At 30.6% G+C, this 22,014-nt stretch overlaps 2 protein-coding genes across 2 annotated transcripts; both read right to left on the bottom strand.

The window, feature by feature from the left end:
* Nucleotides 1-842: 842 nt before the first annotated feature.
* On the bottom strand, nucleotides 843-3,992 carry LOC112756209 (allene oxide synthase 1, chloroplastic-like). Its single transcript, XM_025804678.3, has 2 exons — nucleotides 2,210-3,992; nucleotides 843-1,311 (listed from the first exon to the last, which is right to left on the bottom strand). Exons 1-2 carry the CDS (start codon nucleotides 3,515-3,517, stop codon nucleotides 982-984), a joined length of 1,638 nt encoding a protein of 545 aa, XP_025660463.1. The 5' UTR covers nucleotides 3,518-3,992; the 3' UTR covers nucleotides 843-981.
* Nucleotides 3,993-11,571: 7,579 nt separating this feature from the next.
* Nucleotides 11,572-21,519, bottom strand: LOC112756210 (exocyst complex component SEC3A). The gene is made up of 25 exons (XM_025804679.3): nucleotides 21,162-21,519; nucleotides 20,402-20,472; nucleotides 19,881-19,961; nucleotides 19,693-19,760; nucleotides 19,485-19,587; nucleotides 19,183-19,331; nucleotides 18,885-19,002; nucleotides 18,323-18,427; nucleotides 17,763-17,864; nucleotides 17,546-17,683; nucleotides 16,832-16,960; nucleotides 16,663-16,743; nucleotides 16,492-16,566; nucleotides 15,822-15,995; nucleotides 15,601-15,742; nucleotides 15,416-15,480; nucleotides 15,051-15,221; nucleotides 14,872-14,951; nucleotides 14,066-14,147; nucleotides 13,481-13,578; nucleotides 13,240-13,348; nucleotides 13,072-13,140; nucleotides 12,421-12,486; nucleotides 12,248-12,337; nucleotides 11,572-11,866 (listed from the first exon to the last, which is right to left on the bottom strand). Exons 1-25 carry the CDS (start codon nucleotides 21,334-21,336, stop codon nucleotides 11,756-11,758), a joined length of 2,652 nt encoding a protein of 883 aa, XP_025660464.1. The 5' UTR covers nucleotides 21,337-21,519; the 3' UTR covers nucleotides 11,572-11,755.
* Nucleotides 21,520-22,014: the final 495 nt, after the last annotated feature.

A 22,014-nucleotide genomic window follows, 5' to 3' on the forward strand; every position in this document is an offset into this window, starting at 1 on the left:
TTGTAGACATTACAAAAATACTCTATTTTGTATTTGATAAATTCAAAAGTGTAAATGCTTGTACTTTTAAGAACATTTATAGAGATATTATTTACAATTTATTTATATTTTTTAAATTAAAAGTTCTTATATAACTTTGTATCTTAATTAATATTTTATTTTTTATATTTATATTTAATATAATATTTTAAATTATAAAAGTAATTTTTAATTATTTTTATCAAATATAACTAATATGACTTTTAAAAAATAATATTTACAAAAAAAAAAAAAAAATATTAAAAAAATAAAAACCTTAAATTTATTAGACTATTTTTGACTATTTTTAACTATTTTTTGTTATCAAATATTTCTCTTTGGAGAAACAATAGCACCAGCACTTCCCTAAATTTATCCAAACAAACTTTCCCTATCCATCTAATGCACTACATAATAAGGCACTATATCCTCCATATATTTGTGACGTTTGCTTACTTTTCTCACTGCTTATTGTCCTGTTAAGTAAATCATTGAAGTGACACCCAAATATTTATAAAATTTTAAAATAATTCGTACATAATTAAATTAAATATTTTTGTGAGGAGTTTAATAATAAAAAAAGCATTGCCTCAATAAATATTAGAGAGCACATTGTCAATGACTGCAGCAGCATGTAATACCCACTACTTGAGTGGGTTACATGATGACCCACAAAGGTTCTATTATTACACCACTTTATGTTCCAATATGACACTAATCTAATTCCCTATATCTATATTAAAAGTCCAACATGGGGACCATACCTTTTAGATTTATTGACCCTAAATTCAATAACATAAAATCAAAATACTATACAAAATCAATACAAGAAATAGCTTAGATCTTCATCTCTTTAATTAGCCATTGATATACCATAAGAATATATATAGGATTAACACCAAAATGAAAATAAAAATAAAAATTCTAATAAATACAAGAATTAAAATTGAATTATTAGAAGATTTAGAAGCTAGCTCTCTTGAGAGAAGTGAGGGTAATCTTAGAGCCCAAAGGTGAAGTTCCAACTTGAATCTCAAAGGAATCATAACGAAGAAAGAGTTCAACAACAAGAAGCCTTGAAACAAGCACAACAAAATCCTTCCCAGCACATTGCTTGTTGGAAACACTGGGATTTTCGGTTTCAGGACCATTGGACCAAATGACATACTTCAACAACTTCTCCCCTTCCTCTCCCATGAACCTGTCCCCAACAAATTCCTCGGCTCTGTCGAAAATCTTTGGATCTTTGGTTGCAAATGGTTGGTACCCAAATAGCATTTCCCCTGCTTTCACCTAACCCATGTCAACAATAAACCGTTAGTTTATTAGTTAAATGATAAAAACACAAACACAACTCACCACTTTAGCTGTAGAAGTATCCACTTTATATTAAAAAAAAAAGACAAATTCTTAAGTGTTTTTGTACTCTCATTCATTAAATATTACGTATTATTTTTTATTTTAATTTTTTAACATAAAATAAATTTTATATTAAAATATAAAATACATATTTAAAATAAATTAAACTACAAATATATTTATATACAAATATATATATATATATACATAATAACATTTTAATTCTAGACATTTATTTTGAGTTGTTAACAGGTAATGGAATCTTTTACCAGCTCATGGCAGTTTTGCTAACCTTAATTAACTGACGAAAAAAGTTTAATAAAACAATTCATATTAAAATTTATTAAAATTTTAACTAAACAAATTTTTTATACAAAAACAATTATAATATTCTAATAAAAAAAGCTAGTCTACTCTGCATCAAATAATTTTTTTTAATGATTAGATTAATCAAATAAACAATTATAATATTCTAATAAAAAAAGCTAGTGTACTCTGCATCAAATAAAATTTATTTTTTTTAATGATTAGATATTTATCTATTCATATAATTTTTTATGGAAAAGTTTAGGGACCAGCAGTTTTGTTGAATTTTGGCCAGCATGTAACCAGCAGAAAAAGGTGAATCATTGGATGAAATCTCACACCAATCTCATACCATCAAATCATCATTGATGGCTAGTTGATGGCTAACAATCACAAAAACTGCGGGCCTCCTAGCATTGCTCATTTTTTATTATTACAAAACAAACTATTACTATCAAAGGAATAGATTGTTAAATTTGATAGTAATTAGCGATAATAATTACTAGTTAATTAATGAATTAATTACCTGAAAAGCATGTTCATGGCTTTCAATGACCAAGTCCCGTTTGGCTTTGCCATACTGCAACGGCACAGGCGGATCAATCCTAAGCGCCTCGTACACCACCGACTTCATTAGCTCCATCTTCTCCATAGTCGCCATCGTAACCTCTCCACCGGCCTCCTTCACCGCCGCCCTAATCTCCGCTGCAAGCCGCGCGTGCAACTTCACCCCCGCCCTCCCGATCCACTTCATCACGTTTGGGAAGAACAGCTTCATGCCTCCGAACGAATTGAAGCACGTCGCAAAAACTAGGTTATGGCACGCTTCCTCTCTCGAGATTCCCAATCTCTCACCTTCATCCAGCATGAATCCCGAAGATTCGTAGAAGAAATCGTAGAGCCTCTGGTACTGCTTCTTGATTAACTTCGGCGGAAGACGGAAGTTGTGGAAAACAGAATCTTCGATGAACTGAGGCAAACCGAGTCGCAGAATCGGACTGAGTTGAAACAGAACCCACTTCTGAACGATTCCTGGCCCGTCCGTACCGAGTTCGGTGTCGCCGGGGTTTGAACCGAAGAGCGATCGCGCTAAGAAGTTAAAAGCTGCTTGATCGTTCGCGAGGGCAAAATCGGCTTTTCCTTTCTCAGAAAGCTCTGATTCCAAGGACTCGAAGAACTCCGTGTAGCTTGAACGGAACTCAGGAATCACGTTTTCACGACGCGATTTCAAGAGAAAAAACATTAACCTTTTCAGAAGGCCGTGTTTTGCTTCTGAAGGATCCAGGTAAGCGAGGACTCTGTAACCGCCGGTGAGTTCAGTCGACGGCATGTAGGTTCCCGTGAACACGTCACGCTTTTCGACTTTCGAGACGTCAAAAAGCGTGGGAAAAGACTTGGCGTCGAGCAAAACGACGACGTTTGGTGAGTTTGAGATGAACGGTCCAGGTGGCATGTTGGCGCGGAAAACGGTTGACTGATATTTTTGGATTCTTGATTTGAAAAACTCGTCACGCCCTTGGTTGTAGAAGTAATCCTGACGGTCTTTTAAAGGACCGATTATTGGGATCCCAAGGTCCCCCGGGATCTTCCTCATCGGTAGGTTGTTGATGGTTGGCTCACTTGGTAAAGAATTTGTTTGTCCGGGCTTGCGTGTTGGAGGAACCGATACTGACGGTGTCGGTCTCTCCGACACGGAAGCCCGGATTGGAAATACATGGAAAGAAGAGCGGTTTGAGTTTGTTGATGGAAGTGAGAGCTTGTTGGAAGTTGTCGCCCTTATTGATGGGAAATCTAGTTGGAGGAATAGAGAAGATGGCAATGTTGATGATGTCATGTTTTTTTCTTAGAACTATGGAGCTTAGGACTGTATTCAAGGTTCAGGAAGAAGGTTTGGGATTTGGGAGAGTAATCAAAATAAGAGATGGGAGGGTAGGTGGGTGATGGAATGGTCTAACCGGTACCGCTTGAGAAAAGAAGATGGCTATGTGGGGATTTTATATGATTGAAATTTAGGGGAGGGAGCTGTTTGGATAACCATTTGAAGAAAAAATGCATAGCCTCTTCCATTTTGCCCAAAATATAATAGTGCTGGACTTTAGGAATCGTGTAACTTGTGCTTTAATTAATTGAGCTTTTGCTATCATTTCATTTGGTTGTGCGTGGACTGTGCCTCCCAAAAAAGCATCTAATATTTTGTTTGCCTTATGGATTATAAATGTAGGTTTTATTATAATAAGAAGGCTTTTTATATTGAGAAAATTTAGGCATCAGTAACTTTTATATTTTGTGATCAATACTAGCTCATTTTTTAGATATGAGAAGCATGTGTATATTGTGTTTTATTGTGAAAAATATAGGTGTACATAGATGTGGGAATAATTTTTTCTGAAACAAGAATAAAAAAATTGGATCATCCGCATTTTTTTTAAAAAGAAATTAAGGTTACTAATCGGACAGTCCGATTAGTGTGGAAGAGAAAATTTAAATTTTGATGAAGATAATCGAACCCTCCGATTTATATTTAAAAAATTAAAAAATTTAGAGTACACAAATCAATTTTTAATTTTTTAAACACAAATTAAATGATCTGATTTTTACTCCTGATACCATAATTGTATAAAATATCTATAAATTCGATATCTGTATTTTACATCATTTTTCCTCCCACATCTAAATTAAAAAGTGCTCTTATTTGGTTGGATGTATATTCTTATTTTTATTAGAAAAATTCTAAATGGATACATATTTTTTTCCCACAATTGAGAGTAAAAATTTTAAAAATAAGCTTTAGTGGTAGATTTTTAATATGCAGTGGGAGACTATTGAACATTATGTAGCACTAGGAGTTATGATAATTTTTTTGCACTAACAAACTAGTAGTTTAGTTGGTTTAGGGTATACTATAATATTTAGGTATACAAATATGTTAAAACTAAAAAGAGAGAGTTTTACTGTTTAAATAATTTTATTTATTTTAAGTAAATTTGTTTCTGATGATAAAGTATCCAATGAAATTTCAATATAAAACTGTACTGTTTATGGATAAGAAATTATTGTCCTACATTTATTATGAAACTCGATCTTATCCTCTAATAATCATATTGGATTAATGATGTCAGGATTTATTTTATTTTATTTATTTAGATATTAGGTTATTTTGACATATTATAATTAGATTATTTCCTAGGTCGATTTTATCCTCTAATGCTAATCATTATTGGATTGATGAAATCGGTGTAACTCAAATCATGTTGCAATTTACATAAATACTAAAAACTAGTCATCTGTATAAAAATTTACAATAATTTTGTATTCACATTTATAATTTAATTAAATTTATAAATAATATAGTCAAATTCAATTCACATTTATAATAAAAATACAAATAAAAAACAAAGATAAAGTAGTGATTTATAAGTGGACAACATTTGATATTCATAAAAAGTTTGATTATTTTGATGGGAATATATTTGATTATTCTATTATAAAAAAGTTTATTTATTTTGATAATTAATTATTCTATTAAAAATATATATTGAATATTTTGATAGGAATATATTTGATTATTCTATTATAAAAAAGTTTATTTATTTTGATAATTAATTATTCTATTAAAAATATATAATGACTAGTTTAGTAATTAATTTTTGTGTTTATAAAACATCTTTTTATAAAAAAAGAAACGTGTCATAAAAATATAATGGTATTAGTGCAAGTCGCATTATGAAAGGTTATTTTTGGAATGAAAGTAGTGCTCTAAAAACTTTTGGTGATGTTGCCTATTGTCTCTATCATATTGGGATAGAACCTTTGTATCTTTGGAATGTGGCATTCATTCTTTCAAGATAGGCAATGCCGTGTTACATATGTGTCTGAAAATATGGAAGATATATATATATATATATATATATATATATATATATATATATATATATATATATATGTATCTATTTATCCCATGTTTGGTTTAATTTGGATTTTACTCTATTTAGTAGTTACAGGATAAATAAGAATGGTTCCATCTCTTCAAACTATTTCACATTTGAGTCACTTGCATTTTTATGTTCAAAATATTGGAAAAGGGTTATACTAGTAGTGCCACTTGTTATAAATCTAGTTTGGTCACATAGCATATAGATAAATAAGATAATAATGCACTCAACAAAAATAAATTATAGTGCCTTGAAAACCGATGGAATATAATAGATTATTTTGCTAATGCTATTATAATAAGAAAAAGTTTAGGCACTAACTACAATATAAGTGAATTAAGTTAATTTTTTTAATTTTTAATTTTAAAATTCAAAAAAAAAATGAAAGTTTTTTTTTTGTAGCGAACTTATTTTTTAAGTAATTAGCTGGAGTTGATTTTATTCTTAATTAATTTTTTAGTAGAATGATGATAATATATAATGTGTAGTTAGTTAGAAATTAGAATATTCTCTATGAAAAGCAGCCAATAGGCTTTTTTTTACTCCCGTATTATAAATAATTTAGAAGTATATTATATATTAGTAATATTAAAGATATAAGAATTTAAAATTATTTTATTTAACTTAATATTTATAATTTTATGTATATAATATTTATAAATATATATTTATTATATCTAAAATTACTTAATTTTTAAAGTAATAATTAAAAAACATAAAATAAAAAATTAATATAAAATAAAATAATTTTAAACTGACTTAGAAGCCAGCTCTGAGTGATTGAATCTTTTATTTTGTTATCATATATGAACATGATATCATCAGCTCAGTATATTATTAATTCTTTTCTCCCTTTCTATACCTTTTTTTTTGTTTCCATAGTTGAGCCTTAACATAATATTTAAAGCTTAATTAAGCCAAAACAAATTATTTTTTTTACATGTTCACATCGTAATCTTGTTGCATACTATTTTTTATACCGGCATATGTATATAAAAAATATTATTTATACACAAAAAATTAATTATTAAATTAATAATTATATATTTATGTATAAATAATTAAATATATATTGTTTAACTTATTTTTAATATATATTTCGTCTTTACAATATAATTTATATCAATAACTATTTAATAATTAATTTTTTGTGTATATGTAGCATATAATTATACGTATATATAATTAATAATTACATAATATCATAAATATATTCAGATTAGTCTATAAAATTGACTAAAAAATATATATCCGAATCACTCTTAAGAACCTATAAATCTAGTACTATCATGTATCGAGAGTATTAAAAAAAAAAAAACATCAATACATTATCTCTAATAAAGATCAATGTTACATATTCACATTATATATGTTTATCAAATAGAAATCTATATCATATGATTGTTAAATAATTAAATCTAAGCCTCTATTATTAAGGCATTCCACATTTAATCCAAATTCCGAATAAAGTAATTAATTATTTTTTTCATTTTTTTCCCATAATCACTACAACAATATAGACTATTTTTTAGGATTATTATGTGTCAAAAAAAATTAAAATTCATCAAAAAAATAAATTTTGATACTATTTTAACTTTGAAAATATGTTAATAAAAGTTTTGTCAAAAATAATATTTTTAACATATAAGTAATTATAAAAAAAGTTTAAATCTTATTTTGATAAATATTGGCCGTCAAAAATAATTTATTAGAAAAATTTGAGAATATGTTTTTTGTGATACTTATTAATCGTAAAAAATACTATTTATTTTGACAGTTATTGACCATAAAAAATTCTCAACAAAAATTTTTAACAAAGAATGATATGAAATCTTGAAACTGAAGAATAAACTGAGATTAAAGATGAAGAATGAGTAATATGATACTAAATTGAGAGTAGTGTGATGCTAAAATTAACGGAGCTCAACGAAAAAAAAGAATAATAGAATAAGTTGAAAATAAATAAGTATCAAAATTGAGGAGTAATTTTTTACAATTAAATTATTCATAAAAAAACATAAAAAATTTGACATTTATAATATTTATCAAAAATATATATTAATTTTTATCTTTAATTATGGCCGTTAAGAAAAATCATGTCAAAATAGTTCTCTTTTCTTGTAATAAATATGAATAGAGACCAAAACCATCCTAATCTCATGTTCACATTTGAATGCTTTATAAGTAAATTAAACTCGTTTTAGCAAATATCCATAACACGAGTGTTAAGCGTGTGCTAGTAACCTAATAATTAGTATATGTATTAATGGAAAATATGTGTTTATTAAGACAAACTAATTAATAGCCTTATTAATTACAAGTAGTACAGGGGATCAATTATCTCATCTTTATCTCCATTAATTATTCTTCATGCATGCACGGTGGTTAGACCAGAGATTAGAGAATACTATATATATATATATATATATATATATATATATATATATATATATATATATATATATATATATGGATAATGGACTAATCAAGTCGAAAATCTCAAGCCACAACCTGATTCTGAATCTTTGAATGTGCCTACATTTTTGTCAAGTTTCTTTGGAGAAGAACCAAAAGATCGAAGAATTAAAAGAACTATCACTTCCTTGACATCAACCGGGTTTGCTGGGTCCACCATATTGGCTAATAGTCTTATTATTATTTTTTTTAAAATGTTATTTATATACTAAAATCAACTATTTAAATCAGTCATTAATATATTTATGTATAAATATACGTGCAATTTAATTTATTTTCAATATGTATTTATAATATATTTTATACTGGTAGTTAATTTTAATAACTAATTTTAATATACACATAGTATAATCGTTATTTTTTTTAATTATAATCATCCACATTATGTATTTTTGTCTAGTTTAATTTCTAGTTAGTAATTAGTAATTACATTACAACACTACAATTATTGAAAATATAGTACTAGTATGTAGAATACGTAAAAGCCTTAACTAAAGATTCTCTCATGTTGACTCTACAGGAAAGAAGGTGGAAGCTCTCCAATTAGGTTTGAACTTTGAACCTCATGCTCTTCGTGGGTATAGTTGAATTAATTCCACTCTCCAATTTGGATTAATTCTTAACTTATTATCAAACTTCAATTGCAAAAGGGTACACGAAATGATAACTACAAAGTTTATGTTTAAATTAATTTTGTAGAAATTATAAATAGTGAATGAGTTATTAGACCCTTATTAGGCATACCTAATGAAATTACAAATTAAATTAAAAGAATACGATTGAGATACCAACAAACTATCACTTAAATGACATAATTTTTTTTTATCTTTATTTAAAGATTTTGGATTTAAATTTCACTCCTAGCTTTATAAATATATATAAATTCATGCTAATTATTTTTTATATGCTCATTACAGTTGTGTAATACGTATTAATAAAATTTTGGGTGTGTAATGCCTAACTATGAGACTCATAATCGGTTTAAAAAAAATCGTTAGTGTTGTTTAAAGTCGTTACCAACGATTTGAGTGAAGAGGAACAATATAAAAAGCTTTAGATTAACAATCAATGATTTCATGGTTGTAGAAATTCTAAAAAAAAAAATTGTCTTACTTAAAATCGTTAATCTCATTTTCACAATTTTTGTCTCTTTCTAAAATCGTAAGTCACGATTTTTTATGATATTGAAAACTTTCGTATCAATGCATTACATCAAATTAATGTATTACACTCTTCCTACTGTAATATCCAAAAAAAATTAGCCTCCAAGATTGCTTTTCCGTCCATTCTCAGATGCTTTTTCAGAGGTCAAAGTCAAAATGAGGCACACACAACAACACATTCTCATTCTTAATTAGTTCTCATACTTTCTCGCTACGTTCCAAGTTTCATTCAACTTTAAAAGGTCTAATATAAAACTCAGTTCTCACTGCCGGCCAAAAATACCCGCCACTATCTATCTCATACATTTTTTTATACAGAAACAAATTGTTGAGAACGATGGATGTGATATGGGGAAAACAAAACAAAAAAGAGAGGAATAGAGAAAATAAAAATAATATCGGTCATCAGTTTGTTTGAATTATATATGTGGCAAGTGCTATAATATAATAATTTGGAATCAAGGTGAATCATGCATTATATATTTTGATACAATGGATTAATAAAAATGGTATAAAAGGCACCTCAATTACCTACAGTTTATATCTTTAAATTTGATGTTGCATTAGAATCAAGTGTACCTTGAGAGAGAAAGTTGCATGAATGATTTCTCCGAAGAAATTCATCCACTAACAACAGTGCTATTTTACTCCCACCACTCAAAATGTATAAAATAATGATGCTGAAGTTTATTTAAAAAAGTTTCGAAGTATGGAAATGAATATATTTCGTTCGTTATTGCTAATTTGATACTATTCCTATTTGGCATGAAACAAATGTGCCCAAATTATCCTTCAATTATTGCCTCCCACTAATAAATTATGTCTTCCATCAACAGTTTTATGTTTCCAATACCATTTCCTCTATCGAGACGCAGACAGTTTCAATTTTCATATCCTAATTATTAATTTTTGAACATATATATTATCTATCAACATGTAATAACATAAATTACATAACAAACGAAATAATACTAAAAATTTTAATAATGTAAGCCAACGGAGCTAGTAATCTGATTGATTTTTAAGACCAACAACCTCGTATCTGTATCAGATATATTATGGATTATAGCAAGATATAAAAATTAATGTTAATTTTTGGAACATAAATTGGCATAATATTTTCCATATTTTTTCCCAATCCACTCTTGTATACATTAATATATTCCTTCTGTTATAAGTTTAAACTTAAGAGAAGTAATTTTATGGTATAATATCAAAATTTTTAGGATTAAAAAGTCTATTAATAAAAGAAACAAGATCACCAAAAAAAAAAAATTAAAAGTACCTGTTGCCTAGTTATTTTATTTTTAATCTTTTGTCAAATTAAAATTATTGACATACTAAAATCAATTATAATGTATTCATGTATAAATAAATATATAATTTAATTTATTTTTAATATATATTTTATAGTAGTATTGATTTTAATATAGATCTAATATGATTGAAGTCTAATATAAAGGTGTTTAACAGTGATCGTAGTACTTAAATATTTAAAATTAACACTTTTTTAATAAAGTTCTCTTGGGGGTGCATAGTCTAATGGATTGCTTTTACCTACCAAATCTTTGGAAGAATATAATCTTTGAGCAGCATAAATCTAATCATGTACGCAAATGTGTGCTGTCAATCACCACTTGTCACATAATCACATGATTAATCATGTACTAACAACGTAATCAACTACATAATTTAATTTATACGAAAATAACAATAATAAAACGAGTTTAGCTTATAGGAGTATTGGAGTCTGCTAAAACAACTTTTGCTTGCATATTTTTAGTTAGTTAACAACATTAAATTTATTATAGTCGTCGCTATATATGTTTGAATTATATTGATAAAAATAAATTATCTAACAACGGTGGCGACTTCACGTGGGAACGGGGCAACTAGGAAAAAGTCAAACTAGAATTATTATTGGTAATGTTGTTATATATATAAAATTATAAACAGATAGACAAGGAATTTAATCCATCATATCTTGGAGAAACATAAAGATTCGATATTTGGCAGGAGTTGAATTACACAAACTAGGATAATTTCATATTCATCCATACTCTCACTTAATAAGTTGCATTAAGCCATATTATGTCTAGAACTCAACAACTGATATCTACCATGTTCGGATTAAGATATAGCTTGCTCACCATATATGAAAAAACTTATTATATTAAGAGATGATAAGTAATTCTAACTAGCTTCTTGAACTGATGCATTGCACGAAATAAATTTTTCTTAGCATAATAACATATATCATAAAATAAGCTAGTTTAAAGAAGCATTAGATGCTAAGGAATGGTAATTACGTTGGCCACTTAGCAAAGATATTCATTCATACCATTCCCTTGATGATGCATTAAAATGCTTGCTTCAATATAAATTAGAACTACAAAAAATAATGACTTATTGAATAAATAAAATTAAATAAAATAGTTGAACTGACACATTGCAACTCAACATAAGATGGCAACATAGCGTTATATATACATACACACACCTTTACATGGAGGCTAAAAGTTCTCTCATCTCTGTTACCGAAGGGATATTCTCATTAGGGTAAATCTTAGCCACAAGTTGTGCAAAACTTTCGTACTTGTCAACAAATTCCTTCTGCAATAATTTTGAGGAAGTAGTAAGAAAATTGTTCACTTGCATACATGATGTTCTTAGTACTAAAATCTTTCCTGAGGCTTTCTATGAACTATCATGTATATAAAGGTATTTCCTTTTTCTGTTGTGAAAGTTAACTAATTTTGTTTCTGTGAGAGAATTTGATTACAAGTTATTGTAAAAAAAACACACACAACATAAAAAGTTAACTCTATCTGATCTTGCTAATTTGCTATACATTGTGCCATCCAAACTAAAGCAGTTTCAAATTTGGTATTGAAATATTTACTCCATTAATTTGGGCATTGTTGGCCAATTATAATTTGGGCTGTTTCCTACATATAATAGGTCTTTTCTTACTATAAGTATTTGCTCCATTACCTTGCATTTATCCCATAAGGAGGGTAATAGTTCTTCTGAAGTCAAGTTCTTCTGCAATTTCTTGTACATTGCAGCAATGGACTTGTCAACCTGAATAGAACAGGAAAGACGATTCACAGGTTAAGTATATGCGAGCCGAGAGGTGCTTAAATGGAAGATAAGAATCACCTTACCCCCGATAAACTGGATTTTAGCATCTTTCGAAGATCCATCTTTGATAGCCCGAGTTGGAAAGGAATCTGAAATTGTTGCCATTTTTTTAACAGAAGAACATAAGATTTTTATGAATTTTAAAAGGCAAATGTTCATGATTTCGGTGTAAAGTCTGCTAACTATTAAATCCATATAACCAAGATGTACGGACAAATATACACAAATATAGTGCTTTGAATAAGTGTTTTTTCAGCAAAAAATAATTTCTCTTAAGATCATTTGTCAGTTGTGAATATCTATGAAGAGTACATTTTTTTCCAGTTTTATCCTTATAGCTATAACCCCAGTTAAGTATACTGTAGTAAAACTAATATAACGGAAAGAGGCAAGGAAAAATATAGTCAACATAAACTAAAATTTTTCAGCATTTGAACCAATTTAATAATTTATCAACTCGAGTTACAACCTTAAAGGGCACATTCATGGATGGAGTGTGTAACCAAGATGTACTTGGGCAAGCTCAATGAAAACTTAAAAAGTGATTAGTGACTCTACAGTTATATGAGCAAACTCCATGATGAGCAAAATACATGCAAGAATTCAAGACAGATGAAGTTGCTTTACTACAGTAGTTTATGAAAGATTAACAAAAAAGAACTATAAACACTAACCTCCTCAGGTGCAACTGTGAACATCAAGTCCTCAATCCTCCGATGAAATTGAAAAAGGCGCTCGAATTGCTAATTCAAAGGAAAAGAAGAAAGGAGAAATAATGAGTTGGATCATCAACTCAAGCAATGGTATAGAAAATGATAGAAAATAGATAACAAGTTACTCACATAATAGATTATCATGCTAATATGGCGCGTACAAGCTTGCTCATAGGCTTCACTAGCCTGGTGATAAAACTTAGCCAAAGTAGGCACAATGTTGGCAAGGTCATACAAACTGTATAAAATGAACAAACAATGTTTGAAATGTGGCATTTGGATTTCTTTAATAAAATCAACATCATCAACAAGTTGAAAATAAAACAAAGTATCAAAGCTGCTTCTTGGCACAGGGAAATGAAAAACTTGCCTATTTTGAAAGGCGGCATAGTTCTCTAAGAGAAAAATATCAGCATACTTTGGATCTGTTTGTGCTATTTTTTCCAAAGTCGCAAACATTATGCTAACCTGTCAAAGTAACATTTCCACCATTGTATGCAAACAAAGGTTAGGACATGTGCTACACTGGATTTTCAAGACAGGTTACTCATTGTATGGTTTCCATAAATTTTATTTGGGGTACTCCCTCCAATTGGAAATAATTAACCACTTTTGAAATATTGTTCCGACAAAAACTGAAATTAGAAAATTTAGATAACTAAATATTTTTTCCTCTAAGTATACCACTAATCAATCAAGTGAAACAAGGATATAATGCAAGGGAGATAATAAGTAGAAAAAATAATTATGGGTAATTTAGTCAGATAATTTTAACTTCTTGTAACTTCAATACACTTTTAATTATTTTCTTAATCCAAGTGAACATTTAAAACTGGGCAATTAACCTAATCATCTTTGAAGAGCAGGTGCTTGAAAGTAATCCTTAACTAGAACTTTCGCAGAAAATTGAATCGGACATCATAAAACTATACAAAGTTTTTAGCAAATCACTTACAAATTTTGTGTATGCCTGGTCTACCAAATCCCTAGACTGTCCCTGAATATACTGCTCCATCCGAGTTGCCAGGGTTGCAAATCTATACAACACAATGAAAAACCACTTAATATCAATCATAATTAAAGATTTTGGAGTTAAGATATATAGAAAATGCACTACTACAGTAAATAGCTTAAGAATGACAGCTAAAACTTCTGACTGCTGCCTAGACAAAAACTATTATATCATGTAGTGAGGATAAAGTAGAAACATCTCAACCAATCTCACAATCGAATTATACCAACCTTTTGATGTCCGAATTCTCTCTCTTCCTTTTCTTTTAATCCACAAGTTAGAGAAAGTCAAGAGATAAAATAGAAAGAAAAAAAAAATATGAAGGGAGATATTAAGTGGACGAAAAGAGAAATAAGCTTACTCAATTAAATTCCAACTCTTTTAATGAAGATAAGTAATAATTTTAGATTATACCTAAAAGTAAAAAATGTGGATTGATCAACACTTCCATTTCGTGCATGTCAATCTACTAGTTTTAACTTAGGTTGATGGAGTACAACACTATGGTAAGTATGTTTTACTAGTCACCAACTAATATTGATATTAATGCGTGATTTTCATGCAAGTGGAAACATGCACCCCTGGCTCACACTTGTTTAAATATTATAAGATGCAATATTTAAAAAATATTAAAGATGCTAACTAGAATTTAGGATCACCAAAAATATTTACAATCTAAATCCTCACACCAAAGTCAACAAAATCCTAATCCGTATACATATAAAGATAAATACAAGAATCCATTTTACCTGGGAATGTAGGATAGGACACCAACTTGGCGAACATTGCGTTCATTCCTTTCAATTTGATGGCAAGCTTCATCAACAAACTGCAAAAATACATTTCCAAAAAAATGATTTTATTTTTCAGAACATCAATATTCTAAATGTATGTGGTAAAATTGGTCTTCATGAATTTTGTCACATACACGGCCAAACTGCATAGATATACGAGCCTCTAGGTCACCAAGCAAAAGGCGTACAAATCCTGCTGCATCAGCTTTCTGACCAGAAAGATATCGTTCCGTTATTCCATGCATTGATATGCAGCGCAAGGGATCAATCTTGTATGCCCAATCTACAACCGCGTAGAAGTCTTCCTGAAATCATAAAAATACTGTTAAGAGACTGAGAGATCAATATATATCATGATTATCACAAGGGAAAAATACTATTTGTGTTTCTTTCGACATGATTATAATGTAATATTGAGTGATTCTAGATCCCTTAAGCCTCACAAATATCAGAAGCACAGTAAACATGCTAAGTGATATAGAATATGTTTGACACATACTTGAATTCCATCAAGCAAATCCTGAAGTGATTCGTTTAAAGCTGCAAGCTCGGCAGAATTTTTACCTACAAAATAGAGAAATGTCAAATTTTGGGGAAAAATGAAAGAGGACAATCAAACTAAAATTTATGAAATATAACTACAAAGTACAGGAAGGCTATGCTAAGAAAGTCCAGAACGCATACCAGATTTACTGTCATTGTCATCAATGTCCATAATTCCTAAATCATCATCGTCATCATATTCAGGTTTATTACCATTAACAACACCTCCTGGAGGAACAAGCGTAGGAACTTCAAAGCACATGAAGTGTGCAAAAAATGAACTCTGCAGTTTAAGAACAATGAAGAACTATAGAGTCGAAAGATTATAAACTATTTTTTGAAAATGAAAGAATATCAATTACCTCATCCACCAGAAGTGGGATAAAAATTGTTAGCATCTTTGCGTAAGCATCAGAGACTGTTGAAGTGTCAGTGGCATTGACATTCTGACCAGAACCTGTAGAACCTTCAAGCCAAACCGTGGGGTTCCTAGATGCTTTAGTACTAGCACGAAGTTCATTTGCAAATTCACGAGCCTGCAAAAGAATGCATGAACTTCAGACTCTATATGCATATCAAAGCATAAAAAAACAGTTTAAATATAAATTCATATTTAAATGGATAAACTTAATCTCTTAAGGGGATCTCATAAAATGGTCCGACTTTGGCATTTCCTTTTCTTTTCTTTTTCTTTTCCTTCCTTTCTTTTTTTTCTTTTTGTTTCCCTTTCCATCTTTATTATTATATTAAATCTAAGTGCTCACGTTAAACAGATTTTATTTTTTCCACAAATAACCATCTATTGATAAACTCTAAACAACAATGACTAATTTTTTTTTTTCAACATACTCTAGTATTGATGTTTTACTTAACCCATGTGCATATTAAGAACAGGACAATTACTTTTTACGGAATGTAGTACCTTCTATAATACATAGTGCTAACTTGTTAAACAACGATAAAAGAGCAAGCCATATCAAGAATGTTAATGCCAGGATTAAGAAACATAAAGCAATGTGGTTTATAACAGACCTCTCGGCGAAGAAGCAAATTTAGAGAACTGCAATAAGCTTTTCTCAATGGACCCAAGCAATTCTTGTCAAGACTCTGCAAGTTCATAAAAAGATATTTCAGGGAGAAAGCATTAAAAAAGACTCAGCAAATACGATTTGACAAAATATCACAAGTCGTCCACAATTTAACCTTCAAGTGTTGCAAGAGACGTGCATATGTCCTGCATTTGTACCGCAAATCCGCATGATCAGGCCTCTTCAACTGTCCTCGCTGTTTTGAGAAAGCAGACAGAGATTTTAAAAACAAAAGTTGCCGAAGAAGCCGAAAGTTTGGTTCTATAAGGAATTTACAAAAATACCTGAGAGAAGTAGCTTTTATCACTTATCATGAAATCCACCAAACTAGCAAAGTAATTCCTCAAGAATTCTGATGCTCTCCTAACAAAAGTAGTTTTTAATTTTTCAAGTTCTGCACGCTTCTCTTTAACCTGTGTTAGGTAGCATGAACCACCACAAAGTAGATGATTTTTAGGTCTGTTACAAAACAAGCTTTGGGATACCAAATTCATAGTGCTCTCATAGAAATTCTCTCCAATCAAAATGGTAGTCAGCAATGAACAAAAATCACACATTTGTTACCTTCATAAGTTTGTCGCCTTAAATATGTTTTTGATCCCTATAAATATGAGTTACTTTGGTTTTGGTCTCTTTTTTCAATATTAGATTTTCGGCCCTTATCACTTGGATTTTGTGTTGAATGATAATGTTAAGTCAAAGAAGATTTAGAAAATATTTATAATAAAAACAAAACAAAGTTTCATATTTTTAAGGTTTAACATACTCTTAAAATATTTATAAGAACCAAAATCTAGATGGACCGGGGTTTAAAAAACAAAAATCAAAATGACCTATATTTTACAGGTACTAAAAGTATACCTAAGCCTAAGTTTGCACATAATACCTTGCTGAAAAATAACAAACAAGCATTCATATTCCACAATAATTCTGTTTCCCAAAAGGTTAAACAATGACAGACTTATTTTAACAAAAGAAAAGTAAGAGAGAGGACTTACAGCTCTCATATTTGCATATGCAGGGTCTAGATTAGGCGCTTCAAGACCACGTAAGGCACCAGTCAACCATTCACATGCTTCTACATTCTGAAGCATTCTAGCTTCATCAAATGAACCTCCTGTCAAACTTGATGCATACTGCATCCAACAAATAAACACATGATAACGAAGTTCATCAGACTTAACGTATAATATAGTTCACCTATTTAAGACATACCTCTGGAGGGACATTCAATCCTTCAAGAAGCTTATCGAGCTCCTCAATAAGAGATTTGTTGTTCACCGATTGCATTACCAATTTGTTATTGCGGGATTCTATCTGGACATCAGATAAGTTATTAAGAGAAAATAAAGATATCAGTACTTTTTAAGAACTTCTGAAATGGAATTTATTGCCACTACATAATCTAGTAAATACCCTTGGAACTGATTTTTAAGATAGAAATAAATATGAGCTACTCATACAACACTAAAGGTAAAATAACTAAAATCATTAGCATGTTTACTTTATTGTAAGCAGGGAAAAAAATTATTTATATTTTTTAATTTTGTAGAAGCTGAAGAGAGTAACCTTCCAGAAGGGTTAAATTTCAGCTTTTCCAATTATACAGAAGATTTTTGTTGTAGAATCACTTTTACCATAAGCCGCCTTGCATTAACAAAGGGGCAAAGAAAACTAAACAAATGAACCATGACTTCAGCAAGCACTACTTTACAATCACAAAATAACTTGAGGTTAGGAAAACTATTTGAAACTTGCAGGGTACAAGCCCTTACTGATTCAATGTCCTCTCTCATGTGCCGGAGTTTCACGTTAAATATGTTTAACCATTCATCCATGTCATCCACACAATTTGTTGCTGACTCAAGTCCTTGCATCACCTGCAAGGCAAAAATTAGTATGAAGTAGAACCCCTTCATATAACATAATATAATTATTGAGCCCCTTCATATAACATAATATAATTATTGAGGAAATGATGAATCAGAAACATGGGGATTTGTGACAATCAATTGCATTTTCTGATCAGTGTTATCACTTATCAATTATCATATCACAGCAGCTCTAACAGATTAAGCGACAATAATTAGATCTTGTTCCAACTTAGAATGTCAGCACAATTTGAATCTTTTAATCAGGCATGGAATCAGAGAAGCTGGCTAAACTTTGTACAGAAGTCAAGAATCCAAATTGTTATTAATAATAAAGTACACTTTGATGCCTGTCAAACTGCTAGACTGCTAGTTGAAGTGATAGTTTAGACAACCTAGGTTTGGCCATTTGAACTCGTAGATCAGAGAAGTAAGCTACTATAAAATATTGAAATGACATTATTACCCCATCCATCAAAGGTTCACTTTCTAAAATGGCATGCACGTTTGCTGCTTCTAGAGCTTGAAGCTCTCTCTTCAACCTTTCAGAAAATGCCTCAGCTTCACCAACACCTATGACATAACTGCATTGCCATTGTGAAAGATGTAATTTAATTAATAAAATTGAATTACATGGATCCAAGTCCAACAACATACATTTTTTGTCAGAAGACACGAAAACAGAGGCCAACACTTTTTCGATAATCTTACACATCATATTTAACTTCAATTGAACATTTAAGACAAAGAAGAATAGCACCTACGTTCCCAAAAGAGCCTCCATGTCCTCTTCCTCTGCCTGGGAGACAAGTTCCTTTTCGACATTGACTTTCAATTCCGTCTCAGAAACAGCAGAAGCAACAGGAACACCATCTCGAACTTTACTCTGAGCAGGAGCCGTGGGTGTATTTTCCTATTTCACATTTTGCAAAATTAACTGCAATTAATCACTACACGAATTGTAAAACAGAATATACAGTAACCAAGCCAATGAAGCAAAAAAGTACTCATGGAATAGAGTGAAGAAAGCACTTTGATTTAGATAGTAGATCATCATCAGATGTACCTTAGCCCAAAGAGCCATCTCAACAACATCTATACCAACAACCTTAGGGAGGCGACCCAAAACATCTTTGCATGTGTTCAGGATGCGAAGAAGGAGGCGATTCCTACAAGAAAAGTAGAGAACCAATGAGAAAACTTCCATTTCCTAAAACAGATCCCAAGCACTAAATAATCCATGTTTAAGTCCTCATTTCCCTCAAAGGTAGTACCTGTCATCAATATTGCGCATTGTCCACTGAGGAGGAGCCACGCTCTGGCTTCTGAGGTTATCAAATCCCTACAAAAACATACATTCATTACGGTTGCTCTGATGTTGCTTTTATGCTCATAACTAAGAACAATATGTTTCTAATTAGAACATAAAGATCTGGTCCATTTTGGAAATTTTAAATTTTACCAGCGTAAATGTACATCCACTGGGGTCATTTGTCAAAACTTCCACTTTTGAGAGGTACTTCAGCTTGTATAGTTTAGCAGGCTGCAAGTACATAAACTTTTATTGACAGTAGTAAAATATAATAAAACCTCCATAACAGGCTTGTAGCATTACGGGGAACATATTCTTCACAAAAATGAGTCAGACATAAGTTTTGCGAAACTGAACTTTGCAGTTCTTACTCTTACGGATAAGATAATTGTGCCTTGTGCCCCAACAACTTACTTTTAGGTTCAATGGTTTTTACACTTGTTTACATTGTTGAATAATCACTCCTCCATAGTGTTGGAAATGATTTCAAGTTTCACCAAAGTGATAAAATTACAACATTTTTGTTCCCTAATGTTTCATCTTGAAGTAGTGATCATGATCTCATAACCTACAATAAATAACCTACACGGCTACACCTAACCTAATACGGGAATATAGGTAGTGAAACATGAGAATATATGTATTTGTAACAGCTTCAGAAGAACAAATACCTCAAGAACTCCTCCCGTAGAATACTTCAAAACATGAAGAAATGCTGTTGTCCTCTGACCTTTTGATTGCACTGCAGGAAATAGCATGCTGTCACAAACAACACATAGAAATCTAACAAACCCTAACGGGAGCAACACAACTAAATGTACATACACAATCACTTGTTCTATCATATCATTTCATCAAAACCATTATGCAAACTTACAAACTAAGCTAACGCAACATAAAATCCTCAATCCTCTTAATTCTTACAGAACTAAATCCAAGCCACAAAATGTGGTCATAAATAGTCAATGTTCAATCAACTCTAAGTTTTATTCAACTAGTTCACCGCTTAGTCCACTCAAGTAACATGTCAGAATTTGAGAATTCGAATCTTTTTAACGGTCAAAGAAGCTCAAGCCAGAATAGCCAAACTCCAACATATTCTGAATGTAATCAAATTCGAGATTTCACCTAAGCTCGTGGAGCCTAACGACACATGAATAGTAAGGCACAACTCGCAAACTCGCAGGAGTTTACTCCTAAATTTTGAACTCGATTTCGGACCTGAACTCCTATTTGGAAAGCTTAAAAGAACAGCGAAATCTTAGACAAGTAAGATAATTATTTTCCCCCCAAAGTCAGAGCAGCAAGCATGATTGCTGCAAGTTGAAGAAAGCATACATGAATAATTTTGAAGGGAGAAAAAAAAGGGCAAAGTGTTTTGAATCAAGGTTTGTATAGTTAAATCTAACAGTGAAGTGAAGAATTAATTACTGGAGAGAGCAAGAACCCTTGGCTTCGCCATCTGGCGGCCAAGCTTGGAAGATTTTCCCAAGATCCCGTGGGATTTCGCTACTCTGATCGCCATCACGATCTTCTGGTGGGGATCCTCAATCGCCGCCGTGCATGCCCGCCGGAGCTCGCCATCGTCGGCACTCGGTTTGGCCATTTTCCGATCTCGAAGCTACTACGACGAGGAGATAGTAAAGTGCTAGAGAAAGAAAGAGAACTAAGCGCGTGTTGTTTCGTTCAATGTTCAGACACAGTGAAAAGAGAAAGAAAAAAAAGAGAAAGAAAAAAAAAGAAAATTTTAGAAAAGTAAAAACGGTTGGTCGTTTTGGATCTTTTTAATGTTTGGAAGACTTCTTCTCTTCTTATTAAAAGAAAAAAAATAGCTATATTTACATATAATTAAATTGACACAAATTAATGAAATTATAGATAAAAATAAGTTAAAAATGTTAAATAATCTAACCATTTTTACGCATGATGTCTTGAACGGTGATCACCTAATATTTTTAACTGCTATTTACTGGTTTAAACTTGTTGAATTCTTATTCGGTTATTCCTTACCACGGTTACGTTCCAAAAATAAATCACTACTCTAATACCGACATGCTAACCAATTTTGAACCGTATCAATATTATTAGAGTTTGTATTGTTAAAAAATTTGAATTATTATATGTTTGAACTTAAATTCATATTACTTTCCATAAGCCGCTAGTGTAATAATATTGCTCATTTGAATATCTGATAGTTGTTTATATAATATTGTAAACGAACAAGCCCATGCATTCTACCAAAGCACGTCAGGATTTTTCGATAAATTTCTCAATTAAGAGGACA

The sequence above is a fragment of the Arachis hypogaea genome, chromosome 6 (assembly GCF_003086295.3).
Source record: "Arachis hypogaea cultivar Tifrunner chromosome 6, arahy.Tifrunner.gnm2.J5K5, whole genome shotgun sequence".
NCBI classification, from domain to species: Eukaryota; Viridiplantae; Streptophyta; class Magnoliopsida; order Fabales; family Fabaceae; genus Arachis; species Arachis hypogaea.